At 32.6% G+C, this 23972-nt stretch overlaps 3 protein-coding genes across 3 annotated transcripts; 2 read left to right on the forward strand and 1 right to left on the reverse strand.

Annotated features, from left to right (window-relative positions):
• Window positions 1-6524: 6524 nt before the first annotated feature.
• Window positions 6525-7356, forward strand: LOC122589845 (probable calcium-binding protein CML41). Its single transcript, XM_043762165.1, has one exon. The coding sequence runs from the start codon at window positions 6623-6625 to the stop codon at window positions 7202-7204; it is 582 nt and encodes a 193-aa protein (XP_043618100.1). The 5' UTR covers window positions 6525-6622; the 3' UTR covers window positions 7205-7356.
• A 2073-nt stretch (window positions 7357-9429) lies between these two features.
• LOC122588131 (protein LYK5-like) lies at window positions 9430-11286 on the forward strand. Its single transcript, XM_043760266.1, has one exon. The coding sequence runs from the start codon at window positions 9430-9432 to the stop codon at window positions 11284-11286; it is 1857 nt and encodes a 618-aa protein (XP_043616201.1).
• Window positions 11287-13440: 2154 nt separating this feature from the next.
• Window positions 13441-15896, reverse strand: LOC122588132 (pentatricopeptide repeat-containing protein At5g66631). Its single transcript, XM_043760267.1, has one exon. The coding sequence runs from the start codon at window positions 15894-15896 to the stop codon at window positions 13995-13997; it is 1902 nt and encodes a 633-aa protein (XP_043616202.1). The 3' UTR covers window positions 13441-13994.
• Window positions 15897-23972: the final 8076 nt, after the last annotated feature.

Genomic DNA, 23972 nt, shown 5'->3' on the forward strand with positions numbered 1-23972 from the left:
TCGTCCTTGAACTTTTTTTTTATCACCAAGTGTCCCTAGGCTTTTCCATTTCATTGCTAGACGTCCCTGTCAGTAACGGACGTCAAAAAAACCCCGTTAAACTCCTCACGTGCATAGCACACGAGGGTATAATTGTCTGTCCATTTTTATTATCAACCACAGGACGATTTTATTTCCCCATAAATTTTACCCCTCTATCTAAACCTACACACTCATTCCCAAGAACTTTATTTATCTTTCTTCCTTTTTCCTTTCTCACATACAACCATCAATGATTATTATCTCTATGTCAATGATATATTATCATAAATCATATGTATCTCTATATCAATCATATTTTTTAGGATCTAAATCTATATTCACAAGCACTAATATCTTTTTCACCGTTCCAATCTACCCGTAATCATGAAAATAAAACATGGGTTTGGCCTCAAAGTTGATATCAATGAAGATTTGACTTGGGTTTTTCTCATGAATGGTCAGAGATGACTGTTACAAAAAGATGAAAACAACAGTCACAAAAATCCATCCATTTCTTAACCGATGGACCCAGATCAAAACCAATTTACAATATACCTTATTAAACAACCCCTTTAAATCGGAATATGCTTTACTCGTCGGAAAAAGCGTAGAAATACCAAATGTGGGCTGATTAAGACAAATTAGTAAATTGGAGCATATTACAATTCTCCTACTCCTATATTATTATTTTTTTCATCAAAAGGCAAATATTAGCAATACTAATCAGCAAGATTAATCAGCATAATAAATTGAGTCCGTTCGACTCTAAAACATACAATAGTGATAATCCAATCACAAGTCTAACATTGATGCTAGAACAAAATAGCTAGAGACACGACATTGAAGAGCTAAACTAATTAAGGTGACACTCTGATTGACCTCTAAATCTGCCAAACACACACACATTAGAGGTCAATATATCATTCGCAAGAAGACATATATACTGATATCCAATTGTTTATTTCATTATAAAAAGATGTATATGGGAAAAAGAAAGATGAAAAGAGATACTCACCAAAAATAGGTGTACTGAACAAAAAGTACATAAATTTGACAGAAACCAACCACAAAGAAATCTGCAACTAACTAGATTGACGATGTGCTAAGATTTGCCTAAATAGATTTCATGAGTTTTTTTTCAAAAATACTGTAATGGGGAACTTTATTTACCAAATTAGTATGTTTATAAAAAAATTTACCATTTTGGTTTAAAATTTAATTTAACATTATATAGTATTATGGTATTACATCATTATACATTAAATTTTTACAAACAATTATTTTTTTATATGAAATTGATTAAAACTTTGAAATTTAAAAATATTGAAAATAACTAATGAGTAAACTTTCTAAATAATCTTTTTCACAAACTATTATTTTTATATTATATTTTTGAGAAATTATCACAAATCGTTCCTGTGATTTGCTCGATTCATATTTTCGTCCTTGAACTTTTTTTTTATCACCAAGTGTCCCTAGGCTTTTCCATTTCATTGCTAGACGTCCCTGTCAGTAACGGACGTCAAAAAAACCCCGTTAAACTCCTCACGTGCATAGCACACGAGGGTATAATTGTCTGTCCATTTTTATTATCAACCACAGGACGATTTTATTTCCCCATAAATTTTACCCCTCTATCTAAACCTACACACTCATTCCCAAGAACTTTATTTATCTTTCTTCCTTTTTCCTTTCTCACATACAACCATCAATGATTGTTATCTCTATGTCAATGATATATATCATCATAAATCATATGTATCTCTATATCAATCATATTTTTTAGGATCTAAATCTATATTCACAAGCACTAATATCTTTTTCACCGTTCCAATCTACCCGTAATCATGAAAATAAAACATGGGTTTGGCCTCAAAGTTGATATCAATGAAGATTTGACTTGGGTTTTTCTCATGGATGGCCAGAGATGACTGTTACAAAAAGATGAAAACAACAGTCACAAAAATCCATCCATTTCTTAACCGATGGACCCAGATCAAAACCAATTTACAATATACCTTATTAAACAACCCCTTTAAATCGGAATATGCTTTACTCGTCGGAAAAAGCGTAGAAATACCAAATGTGGGCTGACTGACGACTTTTGGCTCAAAATGGTTGATATCTTCAAGGTACAGACACCATGTTTGTGTGTATTGGAAATGTAGAAATGACTAATGAGTTTGGTAGTCTTTGGAGTTTGGAGGCAAGTGGTAAAAGGAATCCATGATAATATTAATAGGTGTTGGACACCGGTTCCTGTGAAGGCAAACATTCTGGGAATTTAAAATCAATTGTAAAAAGGATTAGTAAAGGGAAGGTAGGTGATGGTGATGCATAAGATTCTGGGGATATTAGTGATGGGTTTCTTTTACCTTGTTTATGTGTTTTTTTTGTTAATGATGAAACTTTATTGTATTTTTGTGTGTAGAAAATATATGTATATGTGTATGAAATTATTGGTGGGTTTGTTGTTGGATCTCGAAAGAAAGAAAGATTGGTGATAGTTGTTGGATACAAAGAAGAGAAAGAATTGGTAGGAGTTTTGTGTCTAAAAAGACTAAAGTGCCCTCATGTGCAGGGACTTAACAGACTCAAAGTAACGTCAGTTACTGACAGGGACTTCTGACAATGAAATGGAAAAGCCCAGGGACACTTAGCGATAAAAAAAAAAGTTCAAGGACGAAAATGCGAATCGAGCAAACCACAAGGACGATTTGTGACAATTTCTTTATATTTTTATAACCTTCGTCAATCATCTTACATTATATTTTATTATATTTTTAATAACTAATAAGTAAACTCTTTAAATATCTTTTTTAGAATTTGATTTGTTATCGAAATAATATGACTTTGTAGTTATATTTTAGACACTGAATCATAAAAGATAAACTTTGCATAAGATCTTGAGGGTTACTCATGCCGATCCATTTAGCCAATTTTAATAATAAATGGTTTTCTAAAAATTAAATTTTTGTAGCGGTATTTGAAAGTCGGATGGTTATGGTAGTATTCTTGAATCCGATTACCAGATTATTCATTTCATTTTAACCAAAAATCCAGATTATTCATTTCCATGTTAACCAAAAGTGTAGTGTTACTCATATTAATATATTTGTATATATGTAATTCTGATAACGTTTTTGAATCTCATTACAAAATTATTCTGTTCAACCGTTAAATTTACAAAAAAAAATTTTAAAAAAAAATTTATTCAGTTCATTCTGACCAAGAGTTTCAATTGTTTTTTTTCCCAAAACACATAAAAAAAATGTTGACAGTCATTACATGCGTATAAGTTGTAAGAAAACCAATTACTGTTATTGTTATTTTTATAAAAGTTGAATAACAACACTATAGCGGGTAAAGTAATGTTAAATTAGTTTTAAACTTAATGAAAAAATTGTTAACTTAAGTTCAAACCCAAAATGGTAAATATTTTTAAAATTATACTAATTTAGTAAATAATTTTTTTCACTACACTAGTTTGAAAAAAAACTCTATATTTCATGCATGCTTTCTAAAATAAATTCGCCTAAAAATTTCTTTAATTATAAGATCATGTCAGATGAAAAAAATTAAAAGAGTAAATGAAGAAAGATAATAGATAGATTACACTTGTTAAATTTTTATGACATTAAAACATTTATCTTTATGTTATTTAATTTTAGAGGAAGGGTTATTTAAAAACCCACAAATAAAAAAAAAACTCAAGAACAAAAGGTGACTGCTCTCCTAACTAGCTTGCTACCCGGGAAGCTCCTCTGCTCTGTACCATACATTCTTTCTCTCTCTTTAATTAAATAATAAAATTCACCCAAATCATTCAAAATGCTTTATCTCACAAACCGTAAATCGTTAGACGAAACAAAAAGCATGGGTAGTCTTAAAATTTCGTCCTCTTTCATTAGAGATTCAATTCGATATACTTTTGACGACTTTTTAGTTTTCGTTTTTTTCCTCTTGTATTTGTGTACCTACACATGTGTAGGATCATTGTTTTCACATGTAAATTAATAAATGAACATATGTACACAACAATGAAGGTTAAGGGAAGAGTCCGTCAATCCCTGGCGGAGCCATGGTGGCCAAGGGCGGATCCCGTCAGTCCATGGCGGAGCTATAGCGGCTAAGGGCGGAACCCGTTAGGTAGATCACCCATTACCAGTCACCCCCAATGACCTATCACCCTCTATGATCTATCATACTATGACTTATCACCCTCAATGACATATCACCCCCACCAGGTTTGGTTTATGAATATCTTTAAGGGCGAAGCCCGTTCCGAATCATAATTTTTGTTCAACCTACACATATGTAAGTACCAAAAAGAAAATAAAAATTAAAAAGTCGTCAAAAGTATATCGAATTGGATCTCTAATGAAAGATGACGAAATTTTAAGACTATCCATGCTTTTTGTTTCGTTCTAAGGATTTACGGTTTGTGAGATAAAGCATTTTGAATGATTTTAGTGAATTTTATTATTTAATTGAAGAGAGAGAAATAGAGAAAGAATGTGTGGTCCAGAATGATTATTGAGGGTTTTTTTTTATTTTTAGGATTTTTTAAAATAACTCACCCTTTTAATTTTATAACTATCAATACATTTTTTTAAAGGAAAATGACTAATCCACCTAATAAATATCCTAAAAATCCTCTTAACATTCTAAGGAAGTGACATGTGGTATCCACTAATCTTCTTTCCTAATTTTGCCTCCTGATTTTTACACATGTCATCATCCAATAGTTAGGAGGATTTTTAGGCTATTTTGTTAGAAGGATTATTCATTTTCTTTTTCTTATACACAAAGAAGAATATATTTTCATTGGATCGTTGTCTAAACCATTCATGCTCTACATTATTGTTGTCGTCTTTGCTCTTCTTTTGGCCTTTTCCTGTTGATGGATATATCAACGGCCACATGAGAACAATCGAGCCTAAAATATATATAAATAGTCTATAATGATGCTTTCTGTGATATAAAATAGCACAACTTGGAGATAGCTAGCTTAAAATTTTTAAGAAAAAAAATGATATATACGACTTATTTGGTAATTTTACGACCATGCTTAAAAATCTGGTGTATATAATATGATTAATGGTTAAAGTTCAAAGTGAGAAAAACATTAAGTTTTATGTATGTACTTAAATTCATTTTTAAAAACTTAATCTCATGCTAATTGTTATCTCAAAACTTTTTAGGCATGTTTGAAGGCCTTACTAATAATTTAAATTTATCATCATTACTAAAGAATAAAAACAAGGATTTTTTTTCACTATAATCTTAATGGGAATATCAATACAATTACCAAAAGTCAAAATTAATAATCTACAAATTTATGAACAGGTTGGACTGTTGGAGAGAATCACTGAATCAGACACTTATGTAGCAAAACCGGCCAGCTACAAATACTCCCCATTATAATGGGCCATCCACTTTATAACCCTTTAAACGGGCCGGCCCAAGTCTTACATGGGTATTTACATGTTAAAACTTTTCTTTATTCTTCATTCTTGTGTGGATAAAATACTTATTGCCTTATTGGATTAAATTTGTTCACTGTTTCGTTTTCCTTATATTGTACTTTGTACCTTATGATTTTTGCTAGATATACGCTTACAAACGGTAGAAGAACACACAAAAATATATAAAGTTTGATGGGTTTCATATTTTACTTGATTTCTATAGTGAACTCTGAACATGTAAGGAATAGAATCGGGGGGAAAAAAATAGAGTTCAAAACGATGACTAGCTTAGATTTTGAGATTTTCTAGGAAAATTAGCACCTGGTAGAAGAATAACTTTGTACATGCGATTTACTATAGATAAAAGATAGAGAATCATGACATCATGATATTAACAAAATGTATATAATTAAGCATCCATCTAGCTAGTATCAAATGATGTTTTCCTACCTTGATGGAACAATGAATGAATACTTCAATTATAAAGTTAAATGTTTTTGTTTTACGCTTAACAATATTTTGGATGTGGGCCAGAAGGAACTTGCAAGTTATACATGGAGTACTTGTGAAAAAAATAATTAATGCTTAAAGGGGGCCATAAGCCAATACTTTTATAGTCAATGGTAAACATAAGCAAAATCGAAGCAATTTACATATGGGCCAAGGCAATAGCTTACACTAATAGCACAAACTTTTCAAGAGACACCGATGCATGTAATAAACATTTTGGAAAGGTATATCCAAAACGTAGACGGACTAGAAAAAATTATCTTGCGAGACAAAGATTTACATTTAAAATGACTTAATATCAATATAATTACATGCCAAACTTGGCAATTCGACAAAATAAAAGTCACCAAGGAAATTGCCATGCAAATTCCTCGTAAACCAAACTTCACGCAATATGCGACACCTTAATTACACCTGCACACCTTCTTGGAAATTTCCTTAACCACAAATAATATTTCATGTTTTCTTCAATTCCCACCATTAAGTTGTTCAATTCCATCTACTATATATATAACTGTCATATCCTCTTCATATTGTCTATAGAATGTCGTTAAGTTGTTCAATTCCATCTACTATATAACTGTCACCCTTAGGTATATTTTCATTAGTTTGCATTAATTTTAATGGAGCCAAGTAAAGTTCCAAAAACATTTGGTTGTTTTCCACAAAAGGGTCTAATTTTAAAACTAAGTAGCTTTCGTTCCAAGCATAGCACCCGTTCAAACGATAGTAGTTATTCTCCCACATTAATTATGTCTCCTAGATCTCCAAAACCGAAAACCAGCAACCGAGAACAAGAGTTTAGATCGGTTTTTGCTCGTTTTGATGCCGATAAAGATGGAAAGATATCAGCATTAGAACTTCGGTCATATTTTGGTTCCATTGGAGAGTACATGTCTCACCAAGAGGCTCAGGGTGTGATAGATGAGTTAGATACTAATAACGATGGGTTTATCGATTTTGACGACTTTATGAGGCTCATGAAGGTGAACGATGAAGAGCAAGGCGACGTGAAGGCGGCGTTTGAGATGTTTGAGTACGAGAAAGGGTGCGGACGGATTAGCCCAAAGAGCTTGCAAAAAACATTAAGTCGACTTGGGGACTCCAAGACATATGATGAGTGTTTGCATATGATTAAGATGTTTGATACTCATGGTAAAGGGACTGTTGATTTTAATGAGTTTCAACAGATGATGATGGCCTAATTAAATACTCGTATATTGTATTAGTTGTAAATGTGTCCCTATAAATTGTAAATGTGTTTGCATATATATATATATATATATATGATTAAGATGTACGTTGAATGAGCTGTTAATCAGTAAAGGACATGCATGTATGATTATTTACTGCCAAATGCCAATTTCTTGAGAGAATTTTCCTACCAATTGTTGTGTGTACTTTGTTAAGTGTTAAACAAGTGAAACCTGGAGTACAAGCATATACATACATATATTTTTCTAACGTTGGAAATGATTAGATCTTGTTTGTCTCACTTAGGAGGATGACAATGGTTACTCCCATGCTTAACCATACCTAGCTATCTACTAATAATATACTGTCACATCATTTCATGCCTAATTCATGCCTAGTCATATTTAACCTATAGCAACAAGGTTTTCCTTCAATCATACTCATTCTCCCTCCTATCCCTCATTAATTAACTCTTTAAATATCTCTCTCTCTCTCTCTCTCTCTCTCTCTCTCTCTCTCTCTCTCTTCCATGCCTAAGCGACAATGTATGCCGAAATCACTCATGCCTAGCCCCATGCCTAGACCATTGTCATCATCCTAATACTTACATTTTTTGAGCAGGATGCTATTCGGATGTTCAATGAACCACGGAGGGGAAAAACCTTCTTTTAATCCGGAAAAAGGCATAACGATTGATATGATTAAACTTTCTCCCTCAAGACTCAAATCTGGGTCTCCCAAGACTCAAGACTATCATAAGAGGATTGAGCTTTTACCTGTTAGACATATCGATTTTGATTTTTTCACTACCTTCCATATACCCTTAAAATTAAGATGCATACACTTTAAAAACTGTAATCATTACAATGTTCCTCAATTACCATCTACATCCACTAAAGTCTCTTTTCAATTACCATCTACATCCACTAAAGTCTCTTTTGGTTAGTTAAAGATAAAAGTGAATTTATTTTGAGACATTCCCAATGAGAAATGTGAATACTTTAGTGAGTGTTCGGGATTGAGTTTATAAAATAGATTATGCGTTAAAAAATTATGTTTTGTAAAAACATATCCAGACCTGTTTTCTAAAAACTGAGTTTTCTCTTTATGAAAACGCAAATAATCATATATTTTGCCAAACACATTTTTTCAATATCTGCGCTATGCAAATGCAATAATCAGATAATCAGCTCAAAACGTAATCACAAACACCCGTATGGGAATACTAGATTTAATGACTAACGATTGTTGGGGCTTGGGCTTCCATCAGGGCCAGGTTCAGCAGATGTTCATATTGTGAATGTAAGTTATGGGCCTTCGCCGACTACAAAAGAAGAATAAGGGCAGGGTCTTAATCCATTATAAAAGCCGATGTCCGATGAGAACACGTTTTCTGGTTGTTGGGTTACAATAAAAGCGGCTGCTTTTTTGTATACTTATGATATATAGTCTAATAGTCGACATTTCCAGTTATTCTAATGTTCCATTCATTTATTAATTTGACAATTGAATGAGTTTTCTTTGTTTAAATTACCTAAGATTGAAGCTTTGGTTAATAAGATATATGCAATCTAATAGGGCCATCATTCCTAACCCTTTAATTTTCCGACTATCCCAATTCCCAAAGATGTTTATCTAAAAAAAGTTTAAACCTAGAGATCTTTTTGAAGACATGAAGTTACCCTAACCACTAAGCTACTTCTAGTTCATATTTACACATGTATCAATAGTAAAACCCAAGATGTAATCATGGTTCTAATGTAGTAATGTTATGGGAAAACATCTGAATGAAATTCTTAATAACTCTTGGTTTAAGATATAATCAATAATACAACAGGGTTGGCCCCCTTGTCTCATAATCAGCAAAGAATGGCCGTCGTTTTGCTAAAAATATTATGTATTAAACTCATAGCTCATTACATATATTTTGAATATTTCAACACTTCTAGTCCTATGTCATTTGAGTCCCTTTCACCACCTTTTAGTACATACACAAGGGTATCAAAACGTCATTTTCAGCAACTTTTTGGTTCAAAATTTGTCACTACTTTTCAATGTAAAGTGTGCAAATTTCTACATATGATATCACCTTACCCTTTTGTTTATTGTGAAACAGCCAGAGATCTTAGTTGGTAGTCTTTCATATTCACTTGGTCAACAGATGATTGAAGTTAGCAGCTACTTATGTTCAGTCATTTGGTGAAAGATTTCAAACACCACTTTCCTAGCAAACAAAATGGTTTGCACTTTTGACATGAACCTGTTCATCTTCATGTTGGTTCTCTTGCTTTTCGCTATCGAATCTGGTGGCCAACAAATGTACTCAGGAAACCTCGCTCTGGACTGTGATAACAGCGATCAATCAGGACCTTCTCCTGCATTTCTCTACACCTGCAATGGTCTACAACCATCTTGTGCCTCCTTTCTCATATTCAGAACACAACCTCTTTACAACACAATCATGACCATTTCAAAGCTCATGTCAACAGACCCCATAGAACTTGCCAGTATCAACAACATCACAAATTCCAACAAAATTTTGCCACTAAACAAAGAGCTCATCATTCCAGTCACTTGTTCGTGTTTGGGTCAGTACTATCAGGCTAACACATCTTTTGTTATTCATAGTAATTCTGACACCTATTTCACTATTGCAAACTACACATATGAAGGTTTAACCACTTGTGATTCGCTTCAAAGAAGCAACATCTACGACCAATATGACCTGCACCCTGGTCAGAACCTTCAAATACCACTTAGATGTGCATGTCCAACGGTTAGTCAATCCATGGTGGGGGTCAAATATTTGTTGACATATTTGATTACATGGAAAGATTCGATCCAAAAACTTAGTAATAGATTTAAGATAAGCAGTCAAGATTTAGCTTTAGCGAACGGCTTTTCTTCTGTGGAAGAAAAAGAGATTTATCCATTTACGACTCTTCTTATTCCCCTTTCACATGAACCGTTAAGTTCTCAGACAAGAACACTTGGTCATAAGCAAAGTCTTTCAAAGAGATATGTCATAGCTGGGACTGTGGGAGGTATTGCCTTGGCAATTTTATCGTTTGTGGGAATTTTACTGTGGAGAAGAAATAGAGTGAATAAGGGGGAGATAGTCAAATGGGTGTTGCCTAAAGATATTCAACTTGGTATTGCTAGTGTTGATCAAATTCTCAAAATATACAGATTTGAAGAATTAGAGGAGGCTAGTGACGGTTTTAGCCCCCAGAACAGATTGAGTGCTTCAGTTTATAAAGGGAGTCTGAAAGAAAAGAAGGTGGTGATTAAACAGATGGGTGCAAATGCGCCTAAAGAGGTGAAAATCCTTCAAAAAATTAACCATTTTAATCTTATAGGTCTATATGGCTTTTGTGAGTATGATAGAGCTTGCTATCTTGTTTATGAATATATGGAGAACGGCTCTTTAAAGGAATGGCTGCAAGATAAGGCTTTTCAAGAAAATCAAACTTGGAACAATAGGATTCGTATTGGTCTAGATGTTGCTAAGGGTCTCCAATATCTCCATAACTTTGCAAGCCCAGCATATGTTCACAAGGACATAAACAGTAGTAATATTCTACTCAGTAAAGATCTACGAGCCAAGATTTCTAAATTTGGTCTTGCAAGGTCAGCAGAAAAGGACCAAAATGGGAATTCATCTATCAAATGTCCTTTTGAGTCAAAGGGCTATCTTGCACCAGAGTATTTAGAAGACGGATTCGTGACAACCAAGACTGATGTTTATGCCTTTGGAGTTGTTCTCTTGGAACTTATCACAGGAAGGAAAGCTGTGTATGAGCATGATGATGATGGTGAAGAAGTAATGCTGTCAGAAGTTGTTCTCTCAAGTATGTGTGATGAAAAGTATGCAAAGGATAAGCTTAAATACCTTATTGATCCTTGTTTACAAGCCAGGCACCCCCTTGGTTTCGTCATAGATCAAGATGAACTAGCCCTACGATTGATCAAACTGAGCATAGCTTGTTTGGAACCTGAACCAGCAAGAAGATTAAGCATGAACGATATAGTTTCTACTCTTATGCTGATTCAAATGGATGCACAGAATTCTGAAGCAATGTTTACGGCATAAAACATAAAAGTTAATTGCGTCTCTATTTGCATCTTTTGGGATCACAAATGTATGTAATTAGTCAAAGATGTGATGTAAAAGCTTCATGAAAGATGTACATTTAATAAACATATCAGATTGTATTGAACAAAAAGAGTCATACACTCTTTTCTTTCTCTATCACTCTACGTATGTATCTATAACATTTTTCTAGCACCGTAAAAAAGATTTGGCGTATGCATTAACGTTCTACAAAAGTTGAAATGATTTTTATAATTTAAAGGTAAAAAAGGATGTGGTAGTTTAGGGTCAACTAATTTATCATGACAGTGACCTTTCGAATAGAGGTTTTCTCTTTGAAATTTATGATGAATAAGAACAATAAAATGTATAAGAGTATAAAAGGGATATGTTGTTTTCTGCTAAGCAACTTTTCGTGATGGCTATAGGTTGTCTTGATGGAAACATTCTACGAATATGACATATTAACATTTTGGTATACGAAAACCAAACCGGACAAATAAAGATGAAGCCTAACTTAATACTTATGTCTTCTAGTATGTTGTGATAGAAAACACAAAAAAAAAAAAAGAATTCCAACAACTTGCTACAAACTTGATGTTGACATCTATACACTTTTTCAGTTTTTTCAAACAGAGAAAGACCAGGTCACAAGGATCTATTAGAAGTTAAATCACAATATATAATACTCATGGAGCTGTAATAAGAATATCAGAAATGCAATCAAGAAAAATGTAAAATGCTCTCACTTTAGAGAGCTAGTTAATATACAAAGCTAGGGGTGTTCATTCGGTCAGGGTTTGGGGCAGAGGCGGATCTAGAGATTTGAGTTACGGGGGGCAAAAAAAATTATTTCTCGAACATCAAAAGAGCTATGAGCACTTCCAAATAATAGAAAAAATGGTTGCAAAAAAGATCCAAACTGTAGAAATAGTAGCTCCGAAACATGGTCCAAACAACACCACATATAGCTTAAAAAGAACTTCCTGAATATGCTACAATCACACCAAGATCAGCTCCCAAAAAGTACCAAAATATAGGCAAAACAACTCCCAAACAACATCTAAAGAGCTACGAAACAGCTCCCAAACAACACATTGAATAGCTCCCAAACAGTACCAAAATAACTACAAAACATACAGAAAAAAACAGCTTAAAAGCTACCAAAAAAAAACTACAAAACCAAAAAAAAAAATGAAATAAACCAGGATGTAAGCATCAAAAATAGCCATAGATAACATGTCTTCAATTAAATCTAAAATACCACTAAACCATGAGAACCGAGTTAATTTCTTACAATTGGCCTTTACGTTTTAAACCATGAGAATCAAGTTAACTTCCTACAGTTGACCTCTATGCGTTTTGAACTTGTGGAATCGAGCCATTACCTTTTCAATCACATGTAATTTTTTTTCTACTACACAATCTTCAATCTTAACCGCAACTAATAAATTACTTCTACTTCACAATTGCAAGTTTGCAAATTTCGTCGTTTACTTTTTTTTTTATTATTATACAAAATTTTCATAATCTATGGCCGTTCATAGAAACAAATGAATAATTTAGTCATATAAATTCATTATTCCAAATAGCAAACTCATATTAATACGGTATTCTTGAAACAATTTAGTCATTTTGATGGGTTCGGAGTTTTTTTTTCTTTTTCCAATCAATTTCTGCTTACCATATGTCCCATAGCTTTTTTTTGTTGGGATGGTTGACGGCATTAAAAAAATGGGCCGAGGGCATTCTCCTTATACTTAGGCTTTGAATTATTTTTCTACATTAGTACTTGACTTTTTGGGCTACTCATAAGGGAAATCCCCCCCCCCCCCCCCCCTTTCTTTATTTCACTATACATCTGCCCCTGGTTTGGAGCAATGAGGTTATTCGGTTCATGTACTTTGTTACAAAGCATTAAAAGTAGAAGAAAACCACTGCAATGAGTTAGCAGTTGTTGTTTGGTGCAAAAATGCAAGACGGGGTAGCATGAGTCAAAGGTTCTGCTCGAATACATAAACTGTTTAAAAGTCTATGAAAAATGAAAATATGAAATAATTAACCTATTGTCCAGATATGCTAGTATGTATCTACTAATTATAGGACTTGGATTAACAGAAGCAATCGCTTTTAATCTAATAATTACAATCGGGATTTAAAAAAGTGAAGTTCATATATACATCAGTTAGTATTGATAAAGTCACCCAACACAGTGAGGTCTAACTTATTCATTCTATAATCATGACGCACTAAAAGAAATAATACATTTTATAGTTCAAGAACAAGAGAGAATTTATTTGAATAGAAGAAGATAAAGTCACACCTGAAAATTGGACAAGCGTCATGTTGGCTGTTGCAATTGAAGATTGGATTCAATGTCTATGTAGTATATATCTGAGTACTCAAAGACAACTTAAAATTCAACAGCTTGGTTTAATATCAGAAACGATGGGATGCTCAAGCCTATAAAAAGGCTCATTTTTAGTTTGTTACTGTCATGATCCATAGAGTAAATTGCATATATCTCAATGCTGGGTCAAAGATTTCCATCTTTTCTTTCTGAAGCAAGCAATTTGTAAGAGATAATATGCAAGACTCTACCTTAATAACTGGAAGGTCATCCACTACGATCAATAACACTAAACGTTAGTTTCCAAATTCGGCCATTTGCCATTTATCTCAATGGCATCAAAAGCTGAACTACCCACTTAACATATATCTTCGTTGCCATTGATAGTTGGAAAACTACCGCAATAAACTCTATAAACTCGTTGAAGATCCGCAGCACTTGTAGTATATGAATTACCACGAAAGGTACCTATAAAAACATCATTAGTCTCTGCAAGTGTTTCTTCCACAGCCGCAGCCTCCCTTATTTTTCCTTCTTTCCACAGACTCTTTACTAGCACACGCTTAGTAAAAATATCAGGCTTCACTTTAAAGGTTTTCATATCTTCAAATGCTCTATGAGCCAGAACAGCTCTATTCGAGTTGCAATAAGCAGATATCAGAACCTTAAACATAAAAGCATCTGGTTCCAGACCACTCTGCTTAACCACCCCAAAGAGCCTCTGAACCATTTTAATGTTCCCATCAAGTGCGAAATGACGCATCAATCCTGAATATGTTTGAATATCTGGAGAAAGTCCAGATAAAATCATTTCGTCCAGTGTTTCTAAGGCCTCTGAATCCATTTTACACTTGGCCAAGGTTTTCAAGATGCTTGTATACAAAGACAAAAGACATTGTTTGGACAATTTACCACAAAGGGTTTTAACAGTTTGAAAGACCTTAAGAGCAGCTTCACCGTTCTTTGAAATTCCATAGTAATCAATAATCACTTTTACTGTAGTATATGACAACTGAATACCTTCATCTTTTATCTTGGATATGAGTTGTTCAACGAGATTAACACGTCCTTCATGAGCTAACTTGGTAATCATTTTGGATACCGTGTGAACATCATGACTGAATCCTGGTCGATTACCAACCCAACAAAAGAACTCCCAAGCTGACTCAGCTGAACCGAAGCTCCTTATCATTTTAGAAACCAGGCGTGTTGTCCAAACAAATTTAGCATCCTCCAGTGTTGATACCTCTTCAGGCCTCCAAAAATGCAAAGAATTAGCCAATAAGATAGGGTCAAACCATGGTCTTAACTTGACTCCATCCGCACCTCCATCCTCCTCATCATCATCAGATAAATATTTCACATTTTCAATTCTCGGGTCAGGCAACATTTCTTTAATCAGTTCACACGTCTCTTCCACAAATCCTGAATCATGCATCCGTTGCAGAGACGAGAGCATCACTCGGGTTGGAAAAACTCCATCTACTTTCATTTCACTAAGCAAACACTTAGCCACATCAAACTGGTCGCTACCACAGAATGCATCAACAAGAACCAAGTACTGCTTTAGCGTATGTTTAACCCTCATAGACGGCATCAATTTAAATATTTCCATCGCCGAAACTAAATTCCCAGAACTCACCAGATGCTCAATAATTACAGTGTATGTTCTAGAATTAGGAATCCCTCCTTCATCAACCATCCTACAAAAAGTCTTGACCGCTTCATAATCTTTTCCCGTCCGCACACAAAGCCCTATAATGATATTATACGACTCAACATTGGGACCTTTTTTAGAAACTTTCCACTCATGCCACACAGAAAGAACTGAATCAAGATCACCCGCAGCTGCATAAAACTTCATCTGATCCATAAAACTAACTCGCCCAACATTTTTAAACTTCCCAGAATTTATCCCATTCACTAGTGCCTTCAACTTATTAGTTTCACCTGCCTTTGCAAGTATCTTTGCCAATGCGTAAAGGGTCTTTTCGTTATGACTAAAATGTGGTATTTTCTTTAAAGTCTCAATCAAAGATAGCGCAGAGGCGGGTGATGGGGCAGACTTTAGCGCATTGGCAACTACGAACGAGTCCAAACCAGGATCATTCAAGATAGAATGAAGCGAGTCTTGGGAACTCGAACGGAGAGTCACACGTATCTTATCTATGAGCCGTGCTCGGTCTAGGTAAAGCGAGACGGCATTGGTACCAGACTTGCTGGCAAAGTTGTGGGCATACATGTTTAATTTCAAATTCATACATATATTTGCAGGAAAACCTAACAAATGATAACTTTGTTGTATTAGTCTATGAGCAACTTTAATACAAACATTATTCAGCAATGTACACATACTCATTATTATATTTATAGTACAAGAATTGAGTATGAAATCTTTTGTTAAATGGGGTGTAAATTCATTTGGAAATGATTAAAAAAGGCGGGAGCTTTTTTTAATGGGACTTTCGTCGAACAGTTGGTGTGCAAGCCCAAGTTTTCATTTTGGAAAATGGGTAGAGTTTTTGGGTTATGAAAATGGATATATCGGACCCGTGAAACAGCTAGAGTTGGTTTGTTGATTGATTGCGGGTCGCCCGTCAGCACAGTTGGTTCGATGAACAAAAGGGTCCCAACTAGGGATGGCAACAAAGGTTTACAATTTTATTTACGTTAGAGACAAATGATAATGGCCATTTTGATTTGGAGATGTTAATTTTTTTTCTTTTTAAAATTTTATTTTCCTATGGTAACCATGAGTTACCTTATAATTTATCCGTCTTATTATATTATATGTGTCTAGGTTTTGAATTTTTAAAGTTTTTAAAATATAATTTTAATCTTAAATAATTTTGTTTATGTTTTATAATACTTAATAAAACTTATTTCAATGAAAACACATTTAAAACTTAATCCAATCATATAATTTTTATTAAGTATTATATAATACACACTAAGTTAGTTAAGGTCAAAATTAAAAGTTTAAGACTTTAAAAAGTTAAAAATGAACACATATCATGGAACGGAAAAAGTAACAAAAATACAAACAAATGATAATAACCAATTCTGATTTGGAGATGTTAATTTATATTTATATTTTTTATGGTAAACATCAGTTACTTTATAACAAAAACAAAAATATGTTGGCCTTTTTTTAATCCAAAGTTTGATTTCTTACTTCTCTAAGAAACATACAGTTGACTTTTTAAAAAATAAAAATGCAGTGTTTTCATACATGTTATGTGTAAAATTTAATTGGGTTATTTTATACACCGTAAAAACTCATAAAATAATAGGTATAGTAGAGAAAAGTCATCCTAAATAATCCATACTTCTATCTTTTTTGGTTTATAGTTGAACCAAATTGTTGGTGTGATTGTATATTGTATTGTATAAAGATTAGATATCGATTAAGTTTTATTTACTACATTATTTCAATTAATTAATGGAGTTAGATCAAATTACGAATACATATAAATAATGCATCCAATCCGTATCCAAATCCAAATCTTTTTGCTTCTCATTCCTAAATACCGATTTAGCCATGTGGTTTTCATTCTCTTTAATTAAATCTTTTTTTCTTTTTATCGATTACATACATTAGGTTACATCTACTATAAATACATGTACATACGCATGCAAATTATTAAACCATGCGATAATTCACATATTCAAGACTACCCAACACTAATTAAGAATCTAATGATGATGACAGATTCCATTAATGAAGACGTAGAAGGACAACGGCCGATGAAGTTGCGATACAACGCTTATACGATCACCTCGAGACAGAAATACCTTAGTAGCTACACATTCAACAGAGTTGACGACGACAAGAAAACGTTGGGAAAGAAGACAAAGGATTTTTTGACCAAGGTCATGAAGAGTTGCTTTTGCGGATGGAGCAAATTGCGATGCCTGTAGTCTCTTTGTTGTTGTCGTGTGGAATTAATTAGAAGATCATGATCAGGTCATCCCATTTATATTATTAGGACTAGCTAATCAACCTGGGTGATACCCGGATATGAGTAACAAAATACATATAAAATTTTATATATTGAAATACTTGTAAGTGCGTTTATCCAATTAACCATAATATTTAATTAAATCACCTATAATGATTCCATACATAGTTTTTTGGCGACTCGAAGTTCCATGAAATCAATAAAATAAAATTGTAGCGAAACAATATATTACTAAAAAATGTAAAAGGTAAAACATTTAAAGAAAACATGAAACATCAAATGGGTTCTTCAAGTAGGAGGTGTATTTATGAGAATTAGTTTTGTAGCTTTGGAACTTTCATTTTATGAACATCATCTACATCTTCATGTTCAACAACTTTCTTAGAACCTGAACTTGAGGCAGTACCGGCTGTTTCACTAGTCCCGAACACAACATCCTATTTATGTTTAAAATTAGAAATAATTTAATATATGTATAACAGTTTTCGTGTTTAAGTTTAAGGTTCAATAATAAAAGTTTGGCATGTAATAAGTTGTACCTCTCTGTTAAGCCCAATACTTGATGGCAGTTCATTCAACACTTGGAGATCAACATCAGATGAGCCATCCTATTTTAAATTAGTTTAAATAATGTGTGTTAAGATAATTGAAATAAAAGAAAGTTAATTTCAAGTGTTACGTGGTACTATATTTGATAAATACCTTATCACCTGATGCTCTATGGAGTATAGCCTCAATAACACTAACATTATCTGAGAACTTGTAAACTGTGTACAAATCAGACTTGTGCTCGATATTGTATTTTGATACATTGATTCTCCAAACAAATCTTTTTCCGAGGAAAACGTTAAATTCAGTTGGGAACATCTTTGAGTGTTCGCCCTATACATAAAATATAAATGGAGCTCGGTCCTTGTAAGGTGTTGCAAACTCATCAAATAATAATATCATATGCACCTGGCAAAATTTTAGCGTTAAATTCAGCTGGGAAAACATTAAATTGTTTTTGTTTTTTTTATTTTGACGTTAAAACAAAATTTAAACAAAAATTAAGCTAATGAAAGGGCAATGTTGCCACTTGGCAAAATTTTAGAAGGCATTAGGCTAAGGAACTTTGTTTTATTAAGGATAGAGATTGTCAATGCATTAATTATGTTAGCAGCGCGCAAATTAAAGTTAATTAACGTTTGGTCGATCAACACGTACATTGTGTACGTCTTCGATCACATAAATATATAAGTTTAGATCATTAGCAAATTAAAGTTAATGCTAGCTTCCAAGTGTTTTTATTTTCTATTTATATATACATTAATTAATTATAATTTATATATTGATCGATAATGATGATCTTATCTCACTCTTTTGAAACTGTGTTATTGTGGTAACAACCTAGGTAAATATTCTAAGGTAAATACCCGTCGCCCAAATCCAACAAAAGTAGTGGATGTATATATATATGGGGTAACCGGTGAGAACACTTTTAAAATAAGAACGGTGAGAACACTTCAAAACATCATTTTACTGCATTAAAAGTCCATAAAACTAACATAGTGCTTAACTAATTATCATTATTTAAGTGTTTAACAGCACATTGATCCGTCAAAATCGAAAAAATCACGTTTGTTGTTTTGTGCATCCATCTTGGATGCATATTCATCAAAATGATGCATCCAATAAAAAACATGATTTTTTCGAATTTGACGGATCAATGTGTTATTAAACACTTAAATAATAAAAATTAGTTATGTACTATGTCAATTTTATGAACTTTTAATGCATTAAAATGTAGTTTTTAAGTGTTCTCGTTTGTTCTCATTTTAATTTAGTTCTCATTTGATTGTCACCCTATATATATATATATATATATATATGACATAACTTGGATGATGTTAACATTATTTTGGTTGGATGATGTTACTCTCACAAACCATTAAAATCATGGGAGGCTTTTTGACATGGGTAGAAATTGATTTAAGTGAGTTTGTGAGAGTAACATCATCCAACAAAGATGATGTTAACATCATAAATCATTTTCCCATATATATATATATATATATATATTATATTTATATATATATATATGCTTGAGTCGGAGCAATCACCCAACACAAACACACGGAAACCGCGGATTGAATTTAGACCATTTGACGAAACGTCAAATCGTGCGTGAACCAAATTCTTTATGATCGATACCTGATTAATATGTGTATACAGACTTGTTATCTATATCTATACTATATTATAAAGCAAATCTCCCTGTTTACATTTTAAGTTTCTAACATTTACTTTTCCAAAATGCCTATATATCAATTCTATATTTACCTAACACCTTTTCTCTCACATTTTCTCTCTCCTCAAATCTCAACCAATCATTTTTTTTCTCTCTCCTCATAAATCATTTATTCTTCCAATTTATTTAAAATCTTTTATCTCAAAAACCGTACATCGATAAATTATAAAAATTATATGGGTGTTCTTAAATTTCATGCTCTTTCATTAGAGATATCATTCGATATACTTTTGACGAATTTTTAAATCCGAGGGCGGGGCCCGTACGGCTAAGGTATTTAGCTATCACACTCTATGACCTATCAACCCCACCATCTCACCGTCGCAACGCGCAGGTACTTGCTTTCGTATAAGAGGAAAAAAAATAACTATTGCAAAGCATAAGAATAAAACTCTTAATCTTCATGATGTACGGTATCCAACCATGTTTTGCATTATTGCTGATTGGTGATGGATGTCTCTTATTTTTTTTACACATATATATACTCGTTGACCTTGGTAAAAATATCGGAAATTATAGTCGTCTAATCCTACTTAAAGACCTCTAAATGGAAACGACAAATTGTCAAAGGACTATAACAATCAATTGCTAAACAATAAACATGATGATGTAGATATATAGACGTGTACAACCGTATAATAAGAGTATAAGTTGTTTTAACCACTAAAAAAAACACCTTTTTGCAACGAATTTTTTCGTCACAAAAGACGTGATTTTCATTGCAAATTATTTTTAGCAACGAAATTTGCGACGAATCCGTTTCGTTGCAATAAATTCATTAATTACAAAAATGAATTTGTATTTTTACGCAATAATTACTTATATCAAATACTTTTATGAATTATTATCTAAAATATTTAGATGAGCATATGAAATATCTTAATCTTGTTATCGATTTAACAACTTATCACAAATGATGTACGTGATGTGTATATTTCGAAAAGAAATAAAGATGGAATTGAAGTATCGGCCAGTGGGACTGTATCGAAAGGTGGTTGTTTCATTGATCCCAGCTCCCATGCATGCTAAACGCTAACAGCCTGTTTTTTATTTTCTTTCAAAAGACGTGTCCATTTTCCAACATCTTTTGCTCTCCCAACCTTTTGGACCACTCACCTCCACCGAGCTCCCATGCATCGATCAACATGTACATTTACCTCTGACTTTTATATATGCATAATAATGCAATACTATTTATTTATAATTATATATCCCCTTCTTTAAAACATGACAAAATTTTCAATATAAAAAACTTATCTACGCTAACAAATTAAAGATTTAACGGGATGGTCTTCAATCTTCATCACATAACCGTACTGAATAATACTGCATTGAAACCATCTTTTTACATAAAGACATACGATACATGCTCTTAAATTATACAAATATTTGAATAAAATCCAAGCCTTTCAAAAAATTCTCAATTAATCCACTCCATGTACGTGGAAAGTGTGATTTAAAGAGGGCGGAACTACAATGTAACAAGGGGTAGCCCGGGCTATGTGTACGCTAAATTTATGTAGTTAAATTTTTTTGAAAAATGACGTATTTTTTATTGGTGTTACAGGTCAAATATATGTGGGATACCGGTCTTGTAACCAACTTTAAATTTTTGAAACATTTTTTTATCAATAAAACCTATAAAGATGTATCTGTACAACTAAATGATAAAGAAAAACTACTAAAAATGCCAAAAATTCTTAAAATTCAATAAAAGTAGCCAAAGATCTGTTAAAAAATGCTAAAAATCGTAACAATTTAGTCTTTATCGTTGTTATCATTACTTTATGCCGATACAATGCTAGTGGAAAAAAAATTGTGCTAGCGGTTACTTCCGGTTCAAGTTCCGCCACTGAATTTAAACCCAAATAAATCTTACCAAAATCAAATAACTTTTAAGCATTTTTATCATAAATATTTCCAACAAGTTTGCAATTACAACTTCTACTTTTAACTGTCTGCATTTTTCAACCAACCTTTTCCTAGTCAATACAATATATATGTGTAACAAGCTGTGAAAAATGTTTGGTTCATCAATTACTGAATCGAATAATATAAAAACTGAAGTAGTCTTAAAACAAAAGTCGAAACCAAAACCAAATTAATTTCCATCAATTTGGTTTCGATTTCTCAAAGTTTTTTTCTCATTCCTAGTAAAAGGTATGTAAGTTCTTTGAACACTATGCCTGAAAGGATACCATAAGGCTATAAGGAGTGGGGCAACTCCATAAGGAGGGGACTTACGCCATGTGGCCCTATGTCACCATGAAGAAATTGTTAGAGAAAGAGGGAGTGGGGCTACTTGCTATGTGAGGGGACTTGTGACACTTGTCATATCCCAATCATTATTATTATTTATTTTTTTTCTTTTCACCTCTCTAGTTTTTTTATAAAAAAAACATTCATCTTACTATAAATAAAAAACAAAGTAACTAACTATTACATAATTACTAAAGTTCAAATACATGATTAATAAAGTTCAAATACATGATTATTTAAGTTCATTATACACCATACAACAAAATAAAATACAAACTAGTCGTTGTCGTTAAAGTAGGACTCAACGGTAGGTGACACGTATTCTTCCTTATTTACCCTCGTGCGGTTCTCCCATACATGATCCACCAAATCAGCCAATAATATGTTATGTGTTTCCCTGCTTCTAAACCCTCATTCCTAGTAAAAGGTATGTATGTTGGTTTTGTTTTGATTTTGCGTTGGTTGTATGTAAAAAAAAGATGTGGATTTATATATATATAGAAAGAAGAAAAAAAAAGTTGAAAAGTAACCATTGGAGGGCCACACACGGAAAACAAGGCACGGTAAAATAAGTTTTTTGGGTGTTCGATATTTTTCGCTTGAAAGGTGTTTTGAGCGCAATCGGATGGGGGGATTAGTGTAGTGGGCGACTTTTGGGCGAATGGGGGAATCCGCCCCCACTCCATAAAGTCTAATTATTATAATAATTGTCAACAACAATATTCATTCATTCATTCAATAGTGTTTTGAGTGTTGATTCAACATCATGGTTATCATTTCTAAGTTAATTTGTATTATATATTTTTGTTTCCTAAGTTTGTATCTTGTATTTTTGTACTTCTCTTTTGAATATTTATCATTGTGACTATTTTTGCACTTTAATTTGTCTTCTTTTCTGTTATATTTTTCTCTTCTTTTGTATTTTTTCTTATAATAAAGTGAGGGATTTACTTTTTTTTTTTTAAAGTGAAAGTTTGTTTATATTCATATACTATTAATTAAGATTTAATAATCTAACTATCTATCTATATATATTGTTTTGTTTTATTTAAAGGTTTGTTATTTGTGTTTTTGTTATTCTTATCATAATCATAATTGTTAATATATATCTGTTTCTTCTATTCTATTTGTGTTTTTGTTATTCTTATCATAATTGTTATATATTACAGTATATGTTATGTTGGTATGAACTTTTATGGTAAGAATGTGTATATGAATCATATAGCTAGACATTTATATGCCATTCTTTATTTTTTGTTTTCAACTACCTCATGATAGACAAAAAAAAAAAATTTGTTTATAACGTAGGTTGATACATTAAAACGATGAGTTATTTGTTGTTCTTCCGAAAAAATGTGGGTGAAATTCCTTCATAATATAATATATAGTCTTAGATCAAATGGACAACTGAGACACTCTTTGAGGAAATTGGGAGAATGTTAGCTTGAAGATACCTAGGATCAAATCTTGATTCTTTATGGTTTTGGATATTTATTTCTTGAGCGTACGGGCTTGTTACCACTCATGTTCTGTAGTAGTATGCAATATTAACATCTAACATTTGTCGTTCAACAAAAAATGAAAATGAAAAAGAAAAGGAAAAAAGAAAAGACAATAAGCAAATATTCTACTCGTATAAGGTAAAAAAGCACATTGGGTTGTATGAAGTGTGGGCTGTCCCACAAATTGATCCTTGAGTCCATTGGCCTTTAAGTTATTTCACAGGTCATTTTCAGTCTCCTTATTATCTTAGAAATTTTCTCTTTTTTTTTAAACAACAAATATTCATTGACGAATATCAAGATGCTAGAAAACTATGTTACAA

The sequence above is a fragment of the Erigeron canadensis genome, chromosome 2, assembly GCF_010389155.1.
Source record: "Erigeron canadensis isolate Cc75 chromosome 2, C_canadensis_v1, whole genome shotgun sequence".
Classification (NCBI taxonomy): Eukaryota; Viridiplantae; Streptophyta; class Magnoliopsida; order Asterales; family Asteraceae; genus Erigeron; species Erigeron canadensis.

Bases quoted from the DNA above. Each gene is read 5' to 3' on its own strand.
- LOC122589845 (XM_043762165.1), top strand. From the start codon at position 6,623: ATGGAGCCAAGTAAAGTTCCAAAAACATTTGGTTGTTTTCCACAAAAG.
- LOC122588132 (XM_043760267.1), bottom strand. From the start codon at position 15,896: ATGAATTTGAAATTAAACATGTATGCCCACAACTTTGCCAGCAAGTCT.
- LOC122588131 (XM_043760266.1), top strand. From the start codon at position 9,430: ATGGTTTGCACTTTTGACATGAACCTGTTCATCTTCATGTTGGTTCTC.